Consider the following 21,329-nt stretch of genomic DNA (forward strand, 5'->3'; position numbering starts at 1 on the left):
GAAAAAAGGGGAAATTGTATGTAAAGAGTCCACAGAACAAGGCAGATGCTGTATACGGCAATCAGGTAAGAAGGACCAGTTTGGAAATAATAGACACCCAGCAGGCATTATGGAAGAATGGCGAAGATATTTCAGAACAAATGACTACTTACTCTTCACTTTTGTGAATAACAACACAACTGTACCGTAAAATAGCTTTAAATATTTTTTGAACATTTTTGTGTTGAACACACCCACACCTATAGGAAGCTAACAAGGAAGCAAATAGAAAACACTTACTTGAAGTGTTCAGTAATCGATAGCTATTGCAAGGATATATGAGCCAGAAAAGTTTACCACAAACTCTTCATCCAGTAGCAAAAAACAGCTACGCCAGTGCCCAACATTGTACAAGAAAAAAACATAAACAGGGAAGTGCAAAAGAACTGACAGAAATTTTATCAAAAGATTTTAACAATCTAGTGCTGTTTGGAAAGAAGCCCTGATAATATGCTGTACACAACTTTGTACAAGTTACTCATGATTGCCCATTGTGGCTGTTTGCAAATGTATTGGTTGTGTTGTGTTTCAATACTTATGATGTGGGCGATGGTTTGAAAATGGACATCATGTCCAAAACTGTACACTAAAAATACTACCAACAGAATTACAAAAACAGGTTTAATAAAAATAAGATGCTGGCCCACTTTCCTGCATCATCGTGAATGTTCCAAAACCTTTTGCACTATGCAACTGTCCTAGTTATGTCATGGATTGTATTACTATAGGAATTCAGTGTCTGTATAGAATAATGAGGGCAGTATGATAATATTGAAGGATTCCTGATGACTTGACAAAGAAAATTATTGTATTTAAGATAGGTAAGAAGGCTTTCAGCGAGAACTACAGTGGAATAGCATCACTGTGCCACTGCATGAAGATTTATGAAAAGAAAGTTTTTCAGAAAATCAGGAACAAGATAAAACTACACTTAAAAACAGAACTAGGCGGATTTTGCCCTATAAGAGAAACACTGTAGTTGCATTCATACACATAAAAAAGGCTTACGACACTGTTAGAAAGTTAGTGAAGCCTGACATGGTCAGGGGGACAGACGGTGGTCTCAATGTGGTTTATTAAATAAAAAGTTTTTAAATGAAAAATTTTTAATGCCTAGACCACAATTTTCCTATTACAATTAACATTTGATAACTTGCTACCTGCAACCACCTTGAGATCATTCAAAATATGCAAAGGTGGTGAATAAGCAATGGAAAGCATTGTTAGCTATAGTCATTCAACAACAAATGTTTTGACGTATCTTGTCAGACTGGTGGTGTGTAGTGTTCTTATATTACCCTTAATTTTTGCATATTTTATAAAGATGACTAAGCTATATGCTACGCAGGAGGTGGTGGTTGTTGGGATGTTTAAGGGGGACTAAACAGCTGAGGTCATCAGTCCCCCATTCCAAAAACAGGCGAGACATAAATGCACAAAGCAGGTAAAACCCCAAGGGGAAGGAGACTCCCCACAGGCCCTAAAAGAACACAAATGCGGTAACGAACACTACAAACACAAAGAGTACAGATGAACACCAGACAAAAAGATACAGAAGAAAAGAAGATGGCCGGAGACTGGTTGACTGACCACGACAACAAAAAAGGGAAAGAGTCAACCATCTGACGACACGCCAAAACAGCAACAAATATTGAGAGACGCGAGGACAAAAGACACAGAAAGGGAAAGGTGCAGGACCCCCCTAAATCGAACCATAAAAAGGACTACCACGGATAAAATGTAAAACATTGTCAGCCATGGAGGCATCGTCGCATAAAATCAAAGGCAAAGTGCCCGGGAGATTAAAAGACTGCCAGAGGGTGCGCAGTCGGGGACACTCCAATAAAATGTGGGCGACCGTCAGCCGGGACCCACATCGACACAGGGGCGGATCCTCCTGACACAAAAGATGGCCGTGCGTCAGGTAGGTATGGCCGATGCGCAGCCGACACAGGATTACAGACTCCCTGCGAGAAGCCTGCAGGGAGGAGCGCCATACATCGGTCGTCTCCTTGACAGCCCGCAGTTTATTCGGGGCTGTCATGCCATGCCACTCAACAGACCACATCCCAAGCACCTTACGGCGCAACACCAGCTGCTGATCGCGAGCCGTAAGGCCGATCTCCAAAGCTGGGGCGTCGATCGCCCCTTTGGCCAGCCTGTCAACACGTTTGTTCCCCGGGATGCCAACGTGACCTGGCATCCAAACAAAGATCACCGAACGACCAGAGTGGGTAATGGTGGAAACAGACTCCCGAATAGAGGACACCAGAGGAGAAGAAGGATAGCAGCGGTCGATGGCCTGGAGGCTGCTCAGGGAGTCACTGCAGATGACGATGGACGTACCTGAGCAGGAACGCATATGCTCAAGAGCGCGCAATATGGCCACCAGCTCTGCAGTAAAAATACTGCAGCCAGCCGGCAAGGAGCGCTGTTCAACATGGGCAGCGTGTGCAAAAGCGTAGGCAGTGCGACCAGCAACCAGGGAACCATCAGTGTAGACAGGCTCACTGCCCGGAAATGAGGCGAGGAGCGCAAGAAAACGGCGACGGAGGGCCACAGGCGGAACCGAGTCCTTGGGTCCCTGTGCCAAGTCCAGACGGACGGACGGCCGGGGCAAACACCAGGGAGGCGTAGGTGCACGGACCCGGAAGGGAGGCAGAAGAGGGAATGAGCCCAGTTCCGACAGCAGGGACTGGACGCGGACAGCTATGGAAAGCCCAGACCTAGGTCGCCGTTCGGGCAGATGGAGGACCACGGCAGGGAAAAGCAAGCGATGATTGGGATGGCCAGGCGAGCAATGCACGTGGACAGCATAGTCGGCGAGCAGTCGATGGCGGCGAATCCGCAGTGGGGGAACCCCGGCCTCCACCAGTAGAGTATCCACAGGGCTCGTGCGGAAAGCGCCAGTTGCAAGCCGAACCCCACAGTGGTGTATGGGGTCTAACAACTTCAACACTGAGGGTGGTGCAGACCCATAGGCCAGGCTCCCATAAACAAGCCGGGACTGCACAAGGGCTCTGTACAATCGCAGCAGCGTGCAGCGATCTGCACCCCAAGACGTGTGGCTAAGGCAGCGGAGGGCGTTGAGGTGCCGCCAGCATTTTTGCTTCAGATGAGTAAGATGAGGAACCCATGTGAGCCGGGCATCAAACACGAGTCCCAAGAAGCGGCAAGTGTCCACCACTCCAAGCAGGTGGCCGTCGAGGTAAAGTTCAGGATGAGGGTGGACCGTCCGACGCCTGCAGAAGTGCATAACTCGAGTCTTGGCTGCAGAGAACTGAAAACCATGAGTCAGAGCCCATGATGCTGCCTTGCGAACGGCTACTTGCAGCCTGCGTTCGGCGAGCCCCGTAGTCATGGAGCTAAATGAGATGCAGAAGTCGTCGGCATACAAAGAAGGAGACACCGACGACCCCACGGCTGCAGCCAGACCATTAATGGCCACTAGAAATAAGGAGACGCTCAACACCGAGCCCTGCGGGACCCCATTTTCCTGTATATAAGATGAACTAGAGGCGGCGCCGACTTGCACCCGGAAAGAACGGCGCAATAAAAAGGTTTGAAGAAAAGCCGGGAGCCGACCACGAAGACCCCACTCATGCAACGTGGCGAGGATGTGATGCCGCCATGTGGTGTCATATGCCTTCCGCAGATCGAAAAATACAGCAACGAGATGCTGACGTCGGGCAAAGGCCGTACGAATAGCAGATTCCAGCCGCACCAAATTGTCCGTGGCAGACCGGCCCCGACGGAAGCCACCCTGGGATGGAGCGAGGAGACCGCGCGACTCAAGGACCCAACACAAACGCCGCCCCACCATACGTTCGAGCAATTTGCACAAAACGTTGGTGAGGGTAATGGGACGATAGCTGTCCACCGCCAGTGGGTCCGCACCGGGCTTCAAGATGGGGACAATAACACCCTCTCACCATTGCGACGGGAACACGCCTTCGCTCCAAATGCGATTAAATATCGCAAGAATGTGTCTCTGGCAGTCCCTGGAGAGATGCTTCAGCATTTGCGCGTGGATGCAGTCTGGTCCTGGTGCTGTATCAGGGCAATCGGCGAGGGCAGCGAGGAATTCCCTCTCGCTGAAAGGAGCATTGTATTTTTCAGAACGACGCGTGTGGAATGAGAACGGCGTCCGCTCGGCTCGCTCCTTTAGAGAGCGAAAGGCGGGGGAATAAGATGCAGTCGCAGAGCTCTTAGCAAAGTGCGCGGCAAGCCGTTCAGCAATGGCGGCAGCGTCCGTGCAGACAGCACCGTCCAAGGAGAGCCCAGGGACACCCATAGGGGTCTGGTATCCATAAATCCGCCGGATCCGGGACCACACGAGCGAGGGGGAGGCATGGGAGCCCAAGGATGAGACATACCTCTCCCAGCACTCCTGCTTACGCCGTGCAATAAGACGACGGGCCAAGGCACGGAGCCTCTTAAAGGCGATGAGGGTCTCGAGAGACGGGTGCCGCCTATGACGCTGGAGAGCCCGCCAACGGTCGCGAATAGCCTCAGCAATCTCCAGCGACCACCAGGGTACAGCCTTCCTCCGAGGGAGGCCAGAAGAACGGGGGATGGCAGCCACGGCCGCTGAAATGATGGACGTGGTTAAAACACGGACCACCTCGTCAATGTCACCCTGTGGGGGAGACTCAATGGTTGCAGCGGAAGTAAAAGCCAGCCAGTCAGCCCTGTGGAGAGCCCAGCAGGGCAGGCGCCCAGAAGAATGACACTGGGGCAGTGACAAAGAGATGGGAAAATGGTCACTACCACACAGGTCAGGATACACGCTCCAGTGGAGGGATGGGACAAGTCCAGGGCTGCAAATAGAGAGATCGATGGCCGAGAACGAGCAATGGGCCACACTGAAATGCGTGGGAGCACCGGTGTTCAAGAGGCTAAGGTCGAGCTGAGCCAACACATGCTCCACGGCCCGACTGCGGTCATTGGAGACAGTCCCACCCCAGAGAGGGTTGTGGGCATTGAAATGGCCCAGAAGCAGCAAAGGTGGCGGGAGTTGAGCCAGCAGCGCAGCCAAGACATGTCGGGGGAGCTCCCCATCCGGAGGAATGTAAACAGAGCAAACAGTAATAGCCGGCGAGAGCTCAACCCTGGCAGCAACTGCCTCTAAAGGCGTCAGAAGGTGTACTGGCGAGCTACAGACAGAGTGGTGAACAAAGAGGCAAACGCCACCTGATGCTCGTTGACAGGCAGCGCGGTTCTTATAGTATCCCCGATAACCGCGAAGGGCGGGGGTCCGCATTGCCGGAAACCAAGTTTCCTGCAGAGCAATGCAGAGAACAGGGGAAACACTCAGAAGCATCCGGAGCTCAGGCAGGTGGCGGAAATAACCGCCGCAGTTCCAATGGAGAATGGAAGCACGAAGGGACTGGGAGGGCGTGAATGCGACTAAGAGGCAGACAGCGCCTCAGAGCCAACTGCCGCCACCGGGGGAGAGTCAGCTGAGTCCATAGGAGAGGCCCCCAAGGGTTCCGTGCGGGCGAGATCCGCGGCAGAGGCGAGGATCTCCACCTCATCCCCGGAGCCAGGACTATGTACAGCAGGCGGTACTGAAACCGCCGGAACGTCCTTCTTCTTGGACACATTCCGTTCCTTCTTCTCACGTCGGCCCTTAGGGTGAGAGGGCTGGGAGAGCTTCTCTGAAGGACCATCGGAGGCTGACGACGACGCAGAAGCCCTACGACCAGCAGGTGGCGGAACCTTCAGCCACTGGCTGACATCCGGCTGGGTAGGAGAAGAAACAGAGGAAGGGAGAGCCCCGAGGGACCCCTTCCGCGAGAGAGGAACCGGCAGAGGCAACGCCGGCGGAGAAGGAGGGGGAGGGATCGAGCCCCCCGGTTTTGGAGGAGATGTCACTCCCGAAGTAAGCGTGGGGGGAGCGACAGAAGAGGGTTTGCCCCCAACTGCTAAGGGGGCAACAGAGGAAGGCTTGCCCCCAGGCACGAGGGGGGCAGACAGAGATACACGGCCCTGAGGGCCCACTGAAGGCGGCACAGATGAGGCGACAACCGTCGGTCGAGTGGGCAACGATAACGTGGCTGCAGCATAAGATGTTCGAATGGAAGCAGGATACAACCTTTCAAATTTCAGTTTTGCCTCTCGATAAGTAAGCCGGTCCAGAGTCTTAAATTCCATGATCTTCCGCTCCTTATGAAGAACGGGGCAATCCGGCGAGCATGGAGAGTGGTGCTCCCCACAGTTGACACATACAGGCAGAGGCGCACATGGAGAATCGGGATGAGAGGGGCGTCCGCAATCTCGACATGTAGCGCTGGATGGGCAACGGGAGGACATATGCCCAAACTTCTAGCACTGGAAGCACCGCACCGGGGGAGGGATGTAGGGCTTGACGTCGCAACGGTAAACCATCACCTTGACCTTCTCGGGCAAGACATCACCCTCGGAGTCCAAGATAAAGGCACCGGTGGCCACCCTGTTAGTCTTGGGGCCTCTATGTACACGATGGACAAAACGTACACCATGTTGTTCCAAGTCGGCTCTCAGCTCGTCATCGGATTGTAACAAGAGGTCACAATGGTAAATAATCCCCTGGACCATATTTAAGCTACTGTGGGGAGTGACGGTAACAGGGACGTCACCCAGCTTATCACACAAGAGCAACGCTCGTGACTGGGCTGGGGAGGACGTCTTGAGGAGGATGGACCCATTCCTCATTTTAGACAACCCCGCCACTTCCCCAACTTATCCTCCACGTGTTCCACAAAAAACAGAGGCTTCGTCATAAGAAAGGAGTCACCATCAGTCCTGCGGCAGACAAGGTATTGCGGTACGTAAGGCTCCCGCTTGGCACTAGATCGGCGTCCCTCCCATGGCGTAGCCAACAAGGGGAACGACTGAGGGTCATATTGCGCAGCATCAAAGTCTACTCTACCTCGCTTAGAGACGCCGGTGGCCGTGCGACCACCAGCTTGGTGTGATTTATTGCGCTTCATTGGGCCACATCCGCCCAGATGCCACCTACTCCGAACGAGGGCTCTCCCCAAGGGCGCCACCCAGCCAAAGCAACAGGTACCTGGCAGATATCCCATTGCCCGGAGTCCCCGTGCCCCAGACAAGATGGGCACATACTCCTTGGCATGCATGGGGAGGAAACAGCTCTGGCATCTGTAGTGCGATCCCTGCGTGGCCAGGGGGCTACCACCAAGAGGGTACATGATGACCCCACCACAACAGACTGGCTACCGTGCTGGATTTTAGGTGTTGAAAGGGTCCACAGTTGTCGTGGGCGCTAAGAAGAAGATTGCGCACAAGACAAGAAGGAGACAACCCAGAAGATGTTGGGTGTAGTCCCCCCCCCCCACACGACAATAGGTAACACGCAAGGTGGAGGTGCATGATGGACCAATAGAAAAACACCATGTAAGGTGTCCTTCCCCAAATGGCACGCACTAACAACGGAAATTTGGAAAAAAAGGAGGTCAAACCCAAGAGGGGACCATCACAGAAGGCCGAAACGTTTGAGACTCCTTTTAGTCGCCTCTTACGAGAGGCAGGAATACCGCGGGCCTATTCTTACCCCTGAACCCACAGGGGGAGCTACGCAGGATCATTCTTGTGAAAGCCAGGCTACAGAACAGCTGACAGTTTTTGGAGCCATTGCATGTAATGCTCTCACAATAATACCTGTTATACTGTTGAAAGTAATGAGCCTTTTACCCAACTTCCTGCAACCTGCAAAATTACCATATATCTACAACCTGGCTTCCTCACAGTGACATTTTCAACTATGTATTGTTATTGTTTTGGTACTTACAAATGCATGACTACAGCAAATGATGATCTCCAATGTTTATTAACGGTCTTTTAATATTTTGAATGATCTGAAGGTGGAAGCAGATAGTAATTGAAACTAGTAACTGAACTTTAATTGTGATAGGAAAATTGTGGATTAGGCATTAAAAGTTTTTACTTTTAAATTTTTTTTATTTCATAAACTGTTATAATGGAAGAGACATGGCAAGGTTTGAATAGACTGGAACTTTCAAAAGGAGTGGAACTCAGAATCAGGAACACTTAATTGCGTCATAATAGATGGCAAAAAATCAGAAAGGTATTGAACAGATAGAGGGGTTCGACAATGAAGTACGCTCTCCACTGTTCTTCAATACAGCCATGGACAACATTGTAAGTAAAGTTCTCAGGGTCAACAACAAATGATATTAAAGTCATACCACATTCCGACAGTTTTATGATTTGTGAAATTAATGAGCAGAAATTGAAGGAACAACTAAATACCTGATAGAGGGTAGCTGAAGAGGCACATATGGCTCGGAAATAAATGGAAGGCAAGGTAATAAAAATCAGCAGTAAAAATGAAAGAATGAGGGATGTAAATTGTAATGTAAAAGTTATTGAAGTAGTAAATACTTTCATCAAATGTCTAGAAAGTAAGCTAACCAAGAAAGGAAACATCAATAATGAATATTTGGAGAGGACAGAAAACTGCTTGAAATTTTGTTATTGAGTGTCCAACATAATTTAGGAATTGGAAAATATCTGCCAAAAACAATATCACGACGTACAAGTCATGTTGTTTACCAATTTGGATCAATCAATCGGTATGTTGGGGCTTGGATAAAGAAAGATGTGAGGAGAAAACAAGTACAGAGATGCACTTTCTATGAGAGATCCAGAGTTAAGTCGAGAAGAGACAGGATGAGGAATGAAACAACATGAAACACTCATCAAATAAATTCCCTAAAAGAAACTATGGGAAGAAATAGGCTGAAATAGTTTGGCCACAACAAAAGAATGGAATAAGAAAGACTTCAAAGAAGGGCTCTCAAATGGACACTATACGGAAGAAGAGAATCTGGAAAATCATGAACAAGATGGAGCAACCAGCTGAAGGATGAAGTGAACCTAAGATGACAATGGGAGAGGGAATACTCGACTGCGGGCAAAAAAAAAAGAAGATTCAAAGACACTCTGTGAATGACCTGCATAAGCAGAAATGTTTTTGGAAGATGAAGAAGAAGAAGAAGACAAGAGGCAGAAACAGAATAACAGAAATTGGGTATCTTGGTGACATAGCGGCAAGATTTATGAAGACCTACCAGAATTTGAAATAGATACATACACTATTACAACTGGTATTGTGCCCACACACTTGTTTCTCTGGTGGAATTAAACGCTATGCCCTGGAGCCAAACAATGGCTGCAATGTTGTTGTTTTTGTTGTTGTTGTTGTTGTTGTTGTTGTTGTTGTCGTCTTCAGTCCTGAGACTGGCTTGATGCAGCTCTCCATGCTACTTTATCCTGTGCAAGCTGCTTCATCTCCCAGTACTTACTGCAGCCTACATCCTTCTGAATCTGCTTAGTGTATTCATCTCTTGGTCTCCCTCTACGGTTTTTACCCTCCACGCTGCCCTCCAATACTAAATTGGTGATCCCTTGATGTCTCTGAACATGTCCTACCAACTGATCCCTTCTTCTAGTCAAGTTGTGCCACAAACTCCTTTTCTCCCCAATTCTATTCAATACCCCCTCATTAGCTATGTGATCCACCCATCTAATCTTCAGCATTCTTCTGTAGCACCGCATTTCAAAAGCTTCTATTCTCTTACTGTCCAAACTATCGTCCATGTTTCACTTCCATACACGGCTACACTCCATACAAATACTTTCAGAAACGACTTCCTGACAATTAAATCTATACTCGATGTTAACAAATTTCTCCTCTTCAGAAATGCTTTCCTTGCCATTGCCAGTCTACATCTTATATCTTCTCTACTTTGACCATCATCAGTTATTTTGCTCCCCAATTAGCAAAACTCACTTACTACTTTAAGTGTCTCATTTCCTAATCTAATTCCATCAGCATCACCCGAGTTAACTCGACACTACATTCCATTGTCCTCGTTTTGCTTTTGTTGATGTTCATCTTATATCCTCCTTTCAAGACACTGTCCATTCCGTTCAACTGCTCTGCGAAGTCCCTTGGTGTCTCTGACAGAATTGTAATGTCATTGGTGAACCTCAAAGTTTTTGTTTCTTCTCCATGGATTTTAATACCTACTCCGAATTTTCCTTTTGTTTCCTTTACTGCTTGCTCAATATACAGATTGAATAACATCAGCGAGAGGCTACAACCCTGTCTCACTCCCTTCCCAACCACTGCTTCCCTTTCATGTCCCTCGACTCTTATAATTGCCATCTGGTTTCTGTACAAATTGTAAATAGCCTTTCACTCCCTGTATTTTACGCCTGCCACCTTCAGAATTTGAAAGAGAGTATTCCAATAAACATTGTCAATAGCTTTCTCTAAGTTTACAAATTCTAGAAACATAGGTTTGCCTTTTCTTAATCTAGCTTCTAAGATAAGTCGTAGGGCCAGTATTGCCTCACATGTTCCAACATTTCTATGGAATCCAAACTGATCTTCCCCGAGGTCGGCTTCTACCACTTTTTCCATTCGTCTGTAAGGAATTCACGTTAGTTTTTTGTAGCCGTGACTTATTAAACTGATAGTTTGGTAATTTTCACACATGTCAACACCTGCTTTTTTTGGGATTGGAATTATTATATTCTTCCTGAAGTCTGAGGGTATTTCGCCTATCTCACACATTTTGCTCACCAGATGGTAGAGTTTTGTCAGGACTGGCTCTCCCAAAGCTGTCAGTAATTCTAACGGAATGTTGTCTACTCCCGGGGCCTTGTTTCGACTCAGGTCTTTCAGTGCTCTGTCAAACTCTTCACGCAGTATTGTATCTCCCATTTAGTCTTCATCTATATTCTCTTCCATTTCCAGAATATTGTCCTCAAGTATGTAGCCCTTGTATAGACCCTCTATATACTCTTTCCACCTTTCTGCTTTCCCTTCTTTGCTTAGAACTGGGTTTCCACCTGAGCTCTTGGTATTCATATAAGTGGTTCTCTTTTCTCCTGTAGGCAGTATCTATCTTACCCCTAGTGAGATAAGCCTCTACATCCTTACATTTGTCCTCTTAGCATTCCTGCTTAGCCATTTTGCACTTCCTGTCGATCTCATTTTTGAGACATTTGTATTCCTTTTTGCCTGCTTCATTTACTGCATTTTTATATTTTCTCCTTTCATCAGTTAAATTCTATATTTCTTCTGTTACCCAAGGATTTCTGCTAGCCCTCGCCTTTTTACCTACTTATCTTCTGCTGCCTTCACTACTACATCCCTCAAAGCTACCCATTCTTCTTCTACTGTATTTCTTTCCCCCATTCCTGTCAATTGTTCCCTTATGCTCTCCCTGAAACTCTGTACAACCTCTGGTTTAGTCAGATTATCCAGGTCCCATCTCCTTAAGATTGCAACCTTTTTGCAGTTTCTTCAGTTTTAACCTACAATTCGTAACCTATAGATTGTGGTCAGAGTCCACATCCGCCCCTGAAAATGTCTTACAATTTAAATCTGGTTCCTAAATCTCTGTCTTACAATTATATAATCTATCTGAAACCTGTCAGTATCTGCAGGCTTCTTCCATGTATATATCTTTCTTTTATGATTCTTGAACCAAGTGTTTGCTATGATTAAGTTATGCTCTGTGCAAAATTCTACCAGGCGGCTTCCTCTTTCATTTCTTTCCCCCAATCCGTATTCACCTACTACGTTTCCTTCTCTTCCTTTTCCTACTATCGAATTCCAGTCACCCATGACTATTAAATTTTCATCTCCCTTCACTATCTGAATAATTTCTTTTATCTCATCATACATTTCTTCAATTTCTTCATCATCTGCAGAGCTAGTTGGCATATAAACTTGTACTACTGTAGTAGGCATGGGTTTCGTGTCTATCTTGGCCACAATAAGGCGTTCACTATGCTGTTTGTAGTAGCTTACCTGCACTCCTATTTTTTTATTCACTATTAAACCTACTCCTGGATTACCCCAATTTGATTTTGTATTTATAACCCTGTATTCACCTGACCACAAGTCTTGTTCCTCCTGCCACCGAACTTCGCTAATTCCCACCATATCTAACTTTAACCTATCCATTTCCCTTTTTAAATTTTCTAACCTACCTGCCCGATTAAGGGATCTGACATTCCATGCCTGATCCGTAGAACACCAGTTTTCTTTCTCCTGATAATGACGTCCTCTTGAGTAGTCCCTGCCCGGAGATCCGAATGGGGAACTATTTTACCTCTGGAATATTTTACCCAAGAGGATGCCATTATCATTTAACCATACAGTAGAGCTGCATGGCCTCGGGAAAAATTACGGCTGGAGTTTCTCCTTGCTTTCAGCTGTTCGCAGTACCAGCACAGCAACGCCATTTTGGTTAGTGTTACAAGGCCAGATCAGTCAATCATCCTGACTGTTGCCCTTGCAACTACTGAAAAGGCTGCTGCCCCTCTTCAGGAACCACACATTTGTCTGGCCTCTCAACAGATACCCCTCCTTTGAGGTTGCACCTACGGTACGGCTATCTGTATCGCTGAGGCATGCAAGCCTCCCCAACAATGGAGAGAGCAGAAAAATAGTCTTGTCCAGGGCAGTGGCCTGCCCCCCTCCCCTTTAATCGATCTGTATAACAATGACCAATCAACACCAAATTACAGGACCCACTTCCCATATGCCAACGATCTGGCCATAATAGCTCAAGGAAAGAGTTTTGATGTAGAACAAAACATAGAACATGCTGTAAGCACCATGTCAGAACTATACCAGGAAAATTCCTTTAAATTAATCCCTCAAAGATACAAGTCAGCAGCTTCCATCATCACCCAAAAAAACCTAGAACAGCATCAGCCAGGAACACATTGATAAACTGACATACTTGGGTGTACTACATGACCAGGCATCAATATTCAACTGCAAGAAGACCCATTATGAAGTCACAGCAACAAATAACGCACTGACAAAATTAGTTAACAACCAATGGGGAGGCAAACCAATCGAGCTGATAACTACAGCCCAGGCAATGTGTTTCTCCACAACAGAACATGATTGCTCAGAATGGTCCAGATCTATTCATGTCAAAAAGGTCAATTTAAGCTTAAATAGAATATGCTGTTCAATAACTGTTTGCATGGGATGCATGCCCCTCAATAAACTATACAAAGGGGCCAGATTCACGGACACCAAATCTTGAAGGTCCAACCATGAACACATTGAAAAGCTTATACATTACTTCAATGAATGCCACATCTTATTTGGAGCTACCTATGGACTAGGAAATCTCAAATCCCAAGAGAGATTCTTGAGCAAAGAACTTACAAGCGTGCAAATGATTACCCTCAACTACGGGGGATGCCAAGTGGCAAGAGCCTGAAATGGAAGATTTGGAGGAGCCTGAACTGCTTCAGAAGAGACATGTCACCAGCGAAGGCAACCCTTATAATGTGGGACCTTAGGGATGAATATGATTACAGATGTCATTATGGTGAATATTGGGATGTAGAACATCTTCTGACCTGTCCTAACTGTCTCAATACATGTACCATCAATCAATTATGGCAGGGAAGCGTAGAAGCACTGCATGTAGGTCAATTCCGAACACCAAAGGAAATACAGTTTATGACATTTGAAACAATGTTTTCCATTAAGTGTTGCAATGTCAGAAAAATGTGGATCAAATTACCTGCAATACTAAAGAAGAACTCCAGATCAAAAAGACTAATTGGACAACTTCTGTAAAAATTAAGATGCCACAATGTGTTGTTTACAACTTACATTTTGTGGCATTTGATCTCTCTGGTATGCTATGGATAAACTGCATTACTGCATAAGACTATGAAATGGAATACACAATTCTTTTCCATGATCTGCCCTGTCCTAACATAAATGCTCAAGCTCTCCACAGAGACATAAAAGTGGAAAAAATATTCATAACAAGGTTTTGTCTGAACTTGTAAAACATTTTCCAACACTATAGATAAATGTAAATGAAGGCACTCTCATGATAATTCTCTATTATTCAAAGGGAGGTATTTCCCAAATTTCACTCAAAGTGATCACCCACGAGATGGTATACTGATGTTTAGAAGTGCAGTTTGCTTGAAACTGAAAGTGTGCCAAGAAACCAGGTATAAATGCAAACCATGCGACATACCACTGTATGCTGTACAAGCATTTTTCTCAAACCGATCAGAATAAATAACCATCACATATTGCTCAAGAAAGATAAAATTACAATATTATGACTCTAAAATTCATTTCAAAATTTATGTAAAGTGCAGAAGGGAACTCTTAATTTACCATAACATTCACAGAACACTTAATGTGTCAGCACCATTGATAAGAAATTTATCAACAAACACACAATAGAAGGCAAAAATAAACAAATAAATAAAAAAAATCATAAATTATCTCACTCATCCTCTGTGATAAGTTCATCATCTTCAGACTCATCTGAGCTGTTCTCTGCTTTGATAACCTTAGAAGAGTCATTTGATGTGCTTTCTTCTTTGACAACCTTATCAGATTCAAAGCCTGATTCAGAATCACTTTCATCTTTTATAGATGCTTGTGAAGATATTTCAGATTTGATATCTGCTTTGGATTCATCTTCTTCTTTAATTGTCATGTCTTTCTCATTTTTTGTAGCCTCAACATACTTTGTATGAGGAACAGCCCAATCAATAACAACAGTTCTACCTGAAAGGAGATCACAGCAGCTGAATACAGTCTGAAAAACAACATAAAATGAGTACATGAAGAAACAAACAATTGTTCTAAAGATGAAAATTCCAAGTGTTGAGTAAGCACAAAGTTTAGATAGTTGCTGACTCATCAAATTTCCATCCCCTGGCAGAAAAAAATTTAAGACATGCTTCACTGTTGTGTAACAGTCATTAGAGGAGACAAGGATGAAATTGGGCACGGCAGTGGGTGGAAGGGGGTCAGCATGGGGAAAAAGTGTACAACAGGAGGATACATTGAAGATCCAACCAATTGGAGGGGGCCATTTCATTCTCCACAAATAGCAGAGACCAAGAAATCTGCATTAAAACTGTCAGTGCATCATCTGGGCCACTGGTTAAAATGTTTCACTCAGCTCAGTATCAAAGGACTGATTAAATCTGAGTATGGTGATGCAATTTGTGAGGCATATTTCCACATTTGGATCTGTATTTGTATCCAGATTCTCTCAGACACAAATCTATCATTATACTGTGATGGCACCTTGCTCAGTTGTAATTGAAGGGCACACAGGAAGACACTGAGTGAGTCCATCTCTTTGAGACAAAGCAGCTGCAAGCTCAGTTACCAGTCAACTGCTGACCATTATTTGCTACCCTGAATGATAAACAGCATAGCATTACACTTGACAAACATTTTTGGTGCAGATAGAGTACTTTGTGGTTAGATACATAAGATTATGTGCAACGTCAGAAGACAGAAGTGAAAGAGATCAAGGCTTCCCACGCAGTGTATGGCTTCTTTCAAGAACTCCCACACCTAGATTATCACCTACACTCCTCTCCTCTGACTAGATAAGCACCAAGTTATACTGCATACATCTACTTCACTGTATGGAAGTTTCTGGATGATGCTGTCACTGTCCAACAGCACAGATAACTTCATCATCAGAGTTGTGTATAAGTTGCCTGGACATGTGTAAAATTTTTCATGTGGTGAATATTTACTACAAGATAATTAAAAGAAACTCATTAGACTTGGAATGAATGAAGGAAGATTTAAGTTTAACATCACATTAACAACATTAGAGGCAGATTACAGGCTCAGATCGGGAAAAAAGATAGGGAAGTCATTCAGCAGTGTCCTTTGCAAAGGAATCATCCCTATGTTTATCTTAAGCAGACGCAAAGAAGTCACACAACACCTAAGTCCGGGTTCACAGACAGGGATTTCTAGCCTAGTCCTTTCAAAGACAAATCCAGTCTTAACCAATGCACTACCCAGCTCTGCCTGAAACAAAGGGCGAGGCCACAAGTAACAAGTATTTGTGCCTTGGTGTAAAATGGAGTCTTGCTGCCATAATCAACTCATTAGTGTTCTCGTGTACAAAAATCAAATATTTATTCATTTCTAGGCAGAGAATTACTAAAGCATTTTTGTGTGATCAGTTTTTTTCTCAAATGGACTTCGTGAGCACTTGGCAGTATATTCAAAATGTTCCAATCAACTGTCTTTATCTATGATGTTAATATGTAAAATACGTCACTGATTTCAGAGTCGTGTAACTCCATCTTCATTCGTCCATGTGACTCTCCAAATGAATCAGTTGTGGAGTCCAGTGAACAATTCAAAAAGTGTACACAAATAAGATTTACTGGGAAAGCCAGTGTTAGAAGTATATTAATCAGGAAGACACTTCCAATAAATATATTAAGTCAACCTTGCCACCATGTATGTGGTCACAAGGTGTCTTCCATTGAATGAACTGTCCTCACACACAAAGTTAGTCAGACATACTTGTCCCAAACACTCCATGTTATTCTGCAGTGGTTTCTGGTGTCTGCTCAGGACAAGTCAACGCACACACTCCATGAGGTTAAAATTCCTTGCATTGCATACAATAGTTTTAACAGAACACAGCCAGCTTCTTTGATTGAAAGAAATAAACACTGTATCTTCCGAACAGGGTATATACTGAAAAGATGAAATGTGTCCAAAAGTCCTAATGATGCTTTGTACAGAGGGAGGGATTTTGTCATACTCTTTTACGTTTTCCAATTACAACTACATTTTTCAAAATTTGATACAAATAAAGTACTTTATAAAAAACCCATAAATTTTTATATAAGAAAGATGAAGCAAATCAGAAGACAACAACTATGATACTTACAAGACATGAAATTAAGCAGTGTTAAACTACTGAAACAAGAGACTGTAAAAATATTTGCAATATAAAAAAACACACAAAAAGAAATTCATAGCAAAGTGTTCATTAAGAATTAAACAGATACCTATTAATGGTTTCCCACTGGAACCCAATATTGCCTTTGCTGCACTCTGCACCCTTTCAAACTGAATAAAGGCACAACCAACAAGTTTTCCGTCTGGTCTTTTCAGTAAATTAATTTCTGTGATATCTCCATATTTGCTAAAATGTTCTCGAAGGATATCTTCAGTTATCTGAAATGTTTTAAAGCAATTTATTTTAAACAAACTCAAATATAATGTCAATATTCAAAAAATGAAGTACTTTTAATACAAAAAATAGAAAAAGTATGGATAAAGAGTCAATGTGTAGCTGGGATGTCTAGTAGCAGACAGGCATATAAAACTGATGTCGAGCTTATAGCTTAGCTTTCATCCAATGACCTTTTCCAAACCTAAAAAACACACACGTAATATGCATATCTGTGAACATGTGTGGGCTTATAATCAATGGGAAAAGAGAATGAAACAATAAGACTTAAGAACCTGAAAAACATAACTTTATTGTGAAATAACAAATCAACAACAAAAATATATGAAATCTGTTCAAAAATGAACATTTTTGAAATCAAGATCTGCTGTTGATTAACATTCAATATGATGGTGTTCCAACTCATGCATTTTAACATGCTTGGACCTGCCTCAGCATGCTGTCCATGTGGTCACTCCAGCTCTTCGAAGATGGCTCTCTTGAGGTTATTCACAGCTAGGAGGGTTCCAGTAATGACACACTGCAAGTTTCAACTGGTCCCAAACAAGGTGAATCAAATTCATGTCAGTGGATACCATAGGCCACTCTATTTGGTTGATTTCTGTCTCCTTGACAGTGCTCACCAGATGGGTATGGTGTGTTCATACATTACTGATGTTGATTATAGGACTGGACAATAGGTAGGAGGATTTAGTCCTGACACTGCACAGCTCTCAAGTTAATCTCAATAGTGATCAGAGGCATCTAACATTTGTACACAGAGAACTGTCTCACTGCTGGATCCGTGGGACTGCATGCCTGAGATGTGCATTGGTACCTGGCCACCTCCACACTCTTCTAAGACAGTCCTTCATGTGTCATGACGAACCCTGCACTCGTTAGTGAAGAGATAGCACTGACACAAGTTCCAGTCAAAGATGTCCCTTACCCACCTTCTTCTAAAACCACATAATGCATAGACACATAGACATCAAACTGATCATGCCAAGATGGTTGCATACAGCTGGGCCATCACTGTGGTGTACATAAATTTACCAAGCAACTTCCCACGCAGACAACAACCCTTCTTGCTGTACAGTGACACAATGCTTGTGTAACAAAACCTTGAAATGACTACTTGAGGCATGTTGACACACTGAACACTGTATGCAAACTGTAGTGATGCTGAAGTTGGGCTGTACTACTGAAGATTTTTCCACCTCCACGGTACATGGTAAAGTATGCAACACAATATGTTATATGTGAACATTAATCATTTTATAGTAGTAATTGTTTAATATAGAACTACACAGTGTTTAGTTCATTAAATGTTGGGCATGCAGCCGCACAAATTAAATGTCTTCCACTGATATTTCGGCCGTGTATCATCCGGCCATCCTCAGAGTAAGTCACAAGACTGATGACAAGGTGCCAAGCGTGGCCTTCTATGCTCCACCATGGCGGTATGCACCTGCGAGTTACAGAAGCTGGTTAGCAGCAAAGAGATGTGCTTCCATATGCGCCACCTGTGGCGAAGGCATAGACATTCGATTCACTTACCGATGTATGTTCAGCAGCGATGACACCATGATGACTTCTCTGCAGTTTAATTATCCCAAGAGCTGGATTCCATGTTATTTATTAAATTACTAGCTATATCTATGGTTTCCTTGAAGAAAGAATGACAAAAGGAAGAGATGGATGTTAGAATCTTCACACCATTGTAGTTCATAGAATGCCCTGTATCAGTACAATGTTCAGCCACAACTGACTTGCCTGGCTGTGATAAGCATGTGTATCTTCAATGTTCCACACTTCTCTCATGAACGGAGAATGCTGTTTGACCTATGTATGACTACTCTTTGCTCTCAACCAGCGCCTGCAACTCGCAGGTACATACCGCCGTGGTGGAGCATATAAGGCCACACTTGGCACCTTGTTGTCAGTCTTGCGACTTACTCTGAGGATTGCCAGATGATACGTAGCCAAAATATAAGTGGAAGAAATTTTATTTGCGTGGCTGCATGCCCAAAATTTAATGAACTATTCATTATGCTGCGAAAAGTTGAAAATATACACAGTGTTTGTTTTGTGTTTTCTTTGTTGCATGAGCGACACAAAGACCGGCTGTTCTTTGCACAGCATGGGCATTTCATGTCATCAGATTAAATTTTCATCATGTCAACAGCCATCTACCACAAGACAAACCCCAATGCCATGCCAAGTCTCCTGTGGCAGTTATTACTATTTACTGAAGCAAAATGAACAATGTATGAATTACTGAATATATCAATGTTGTAATCAGTTTATATTTGGGCCACGCTGAAGTCAACATATATGTTACTGTTTTACTTAATGTTTTTGATTACATGGCAATGTCATGTTAATAAACCAAGCAGACACGATTTTGAAAATTAACAGCAATAACCCAAAACACACTGATGAAATATAATTAAACCGAGTAATAGTTGTTATAAAGATTTGAGTAACAGACTCTAGGTAAGTGAATGAAAACTATTTAATATTATGTAACTCAAAAAAACTGTGAAGTATATTAAAGCGGAAAGAATTTAAGTTGATCTTGGAATGACACCACAAAATCCTGAGTTCCATGTATTTAGGTAGGCAGTAAATTACACACAATTGCTGATGGCCTAGCACCACAGCAATCAACAACTATACTATGATGACTTTATCTCACATTTTTCATACAAAGTCATCATTTTTCGCATTGCTCTTCTATCTGAAGAAAGACGAACATGCAAACTAACAAATGTAAAGAAGTCGTGATATACATGTAGCAGTACAGGGTCTAAATAAAAGTCCATCAAATTATCTGCTGTAATAAAATATCACTGCTATGTGTAATATCATTAAAAAGCCAAATGATGCTTTTCTTGGTTAAAGATGCAGTGCACTCTACTGAACTGCACTGAGATTGTAGGTTTACTTTTACCATCATTACCCAGATTGTAACACAACAGCTTCTTGTCACGCATACACTCCACATCATAAGTAGAATATCTTTTTTTCCAAATGTTTTGCTATTAAATTTTGTAAAAGGATATTTATAGGGAAATTTATTAATTAATGCAAAGTGTCACATGGATATATTATAGCTAATTTTTGTATTAAGAAAAATCAGATGACTGATATGTGCATGCATAGGAGTTATCTATTAGAAAGTTCTTGTAACGTCAGTAGGAAAAAAGTGGGGTGGAGGAAGTACCTTGATGGTTGGAAAACGTGAAGGCACCAAAGGAAAAGGTGGGAGCATGTGTGTGCCAACTCATGACACTGATGAACAGGAACCTACATGGAGTGATCACATTCGCAGAGGCAAGTGTGCACAGATGAACTACTTAGCCAGTTGAAAAGTGTTTGGCTGAAATAGCCCCACAAGATATTGCAAGCCAAAGTAAGAGGACTGGGATGTCTAGCTCCACAGCTCAATCATAGGGCCTGTAATGGCAAGAAGAAGAGCCATATAATGATCTAATGAGCCACGACAGTGCCGTTGTGGAAGAGAGACCACATGGACCGAACAAATGTCATAGCTTCTTGGTGCCTTCACATGTAGTACATCCTGACTGAGTAAATGCATCAGTCAGTCAGACTGACTATGTTTTATGTGAATTCTCACACTGAGTGAAGACTGATTTCTCTGTCAAAGGCACAGGCAAACTAGGACAGGTTTCTTCTTCACATTCTGAGTTAGTATCTTAGTGTTGTGCTATAAATGAAGTTGTAAAAGACTGCAGTAAAATGTAAACCCAGAGTTCAGTAGTTAAGTTTATCCAGCAATCATGAGATGATTTGGTTTAAAGTAAAGCTGAGCAGCATTATAGTTACATATCAATAATTTATCTTGAAAAATAATTTCATCCACAAGAAAAATTTTGAAATTTCTCTAAATTTCATACACTATTCTGAAGCAGATGTCAAAACTGATTCTCAGTTGAACCATTTATGTATGTGGTTTGTATTTGGTGTTACTGCTTATGTGTAATTGCACCTACATACTATCTTTGTTGTTGTTACTGTGTTGCAATTTGATGGACAGATTAATGTCAGAAAAAATGACAGTATTAGGAAAAGGACAGGTTGCTACCCACCATATAGAGGAGATGTTGAGTCGCAGACAGACATAATAAAAAGACTGCTACACATGTGAGCTTTTGGCCAGAAGGCCTTCTCATGAAGAAAAGAAGACAACTCACACACATTCTAGCAAGC

The 21,329-nt window shown here is 43.6% G+C and overlaps 1 protein-coding gene across 1 annotated transcript in view; it reads right to left on the bottom strand.

Moving 5' to 3' along the window:
* Positions 1-21,329, bottom strand: part of LOC124622421 (RNA-binding protein 28) — a 116,739-nt gene that overhangs the window by 24,377 nt on the left and 71,033 nt on the right. The window contains exons 7-8 of the mRNA XM_047148114.1: positions 16,930-17,098; positions 14,371-14,653 (exon numbers count right to left, since the gene is read on the bottom strand). Of these exons, the coding sequence (XP_047004070.1) occupies positions 14,371-14,653; positions 16,930-17,098 (452 nt within the window). The remainder of the gene's footprint in view (positions 1-14,370; positions 14,654-16,929; positions 17,099-21,329) is intronic.

Source organism: Schistocerca americana, chromosome 7 (genome assembly GCF_021461395.2).
Source record: "Schistocerca americana isolate TAMUIC-IGC-003095 chromosome 7, iqSchAmer2.1, whole genome shotgun sequence".
Lineage (NCBI taxonomy): Eukaryota > Metazoa > Arthropoda > Insecta > Orthoptera > Acrididae > Schistocerca > Schistocerca americana.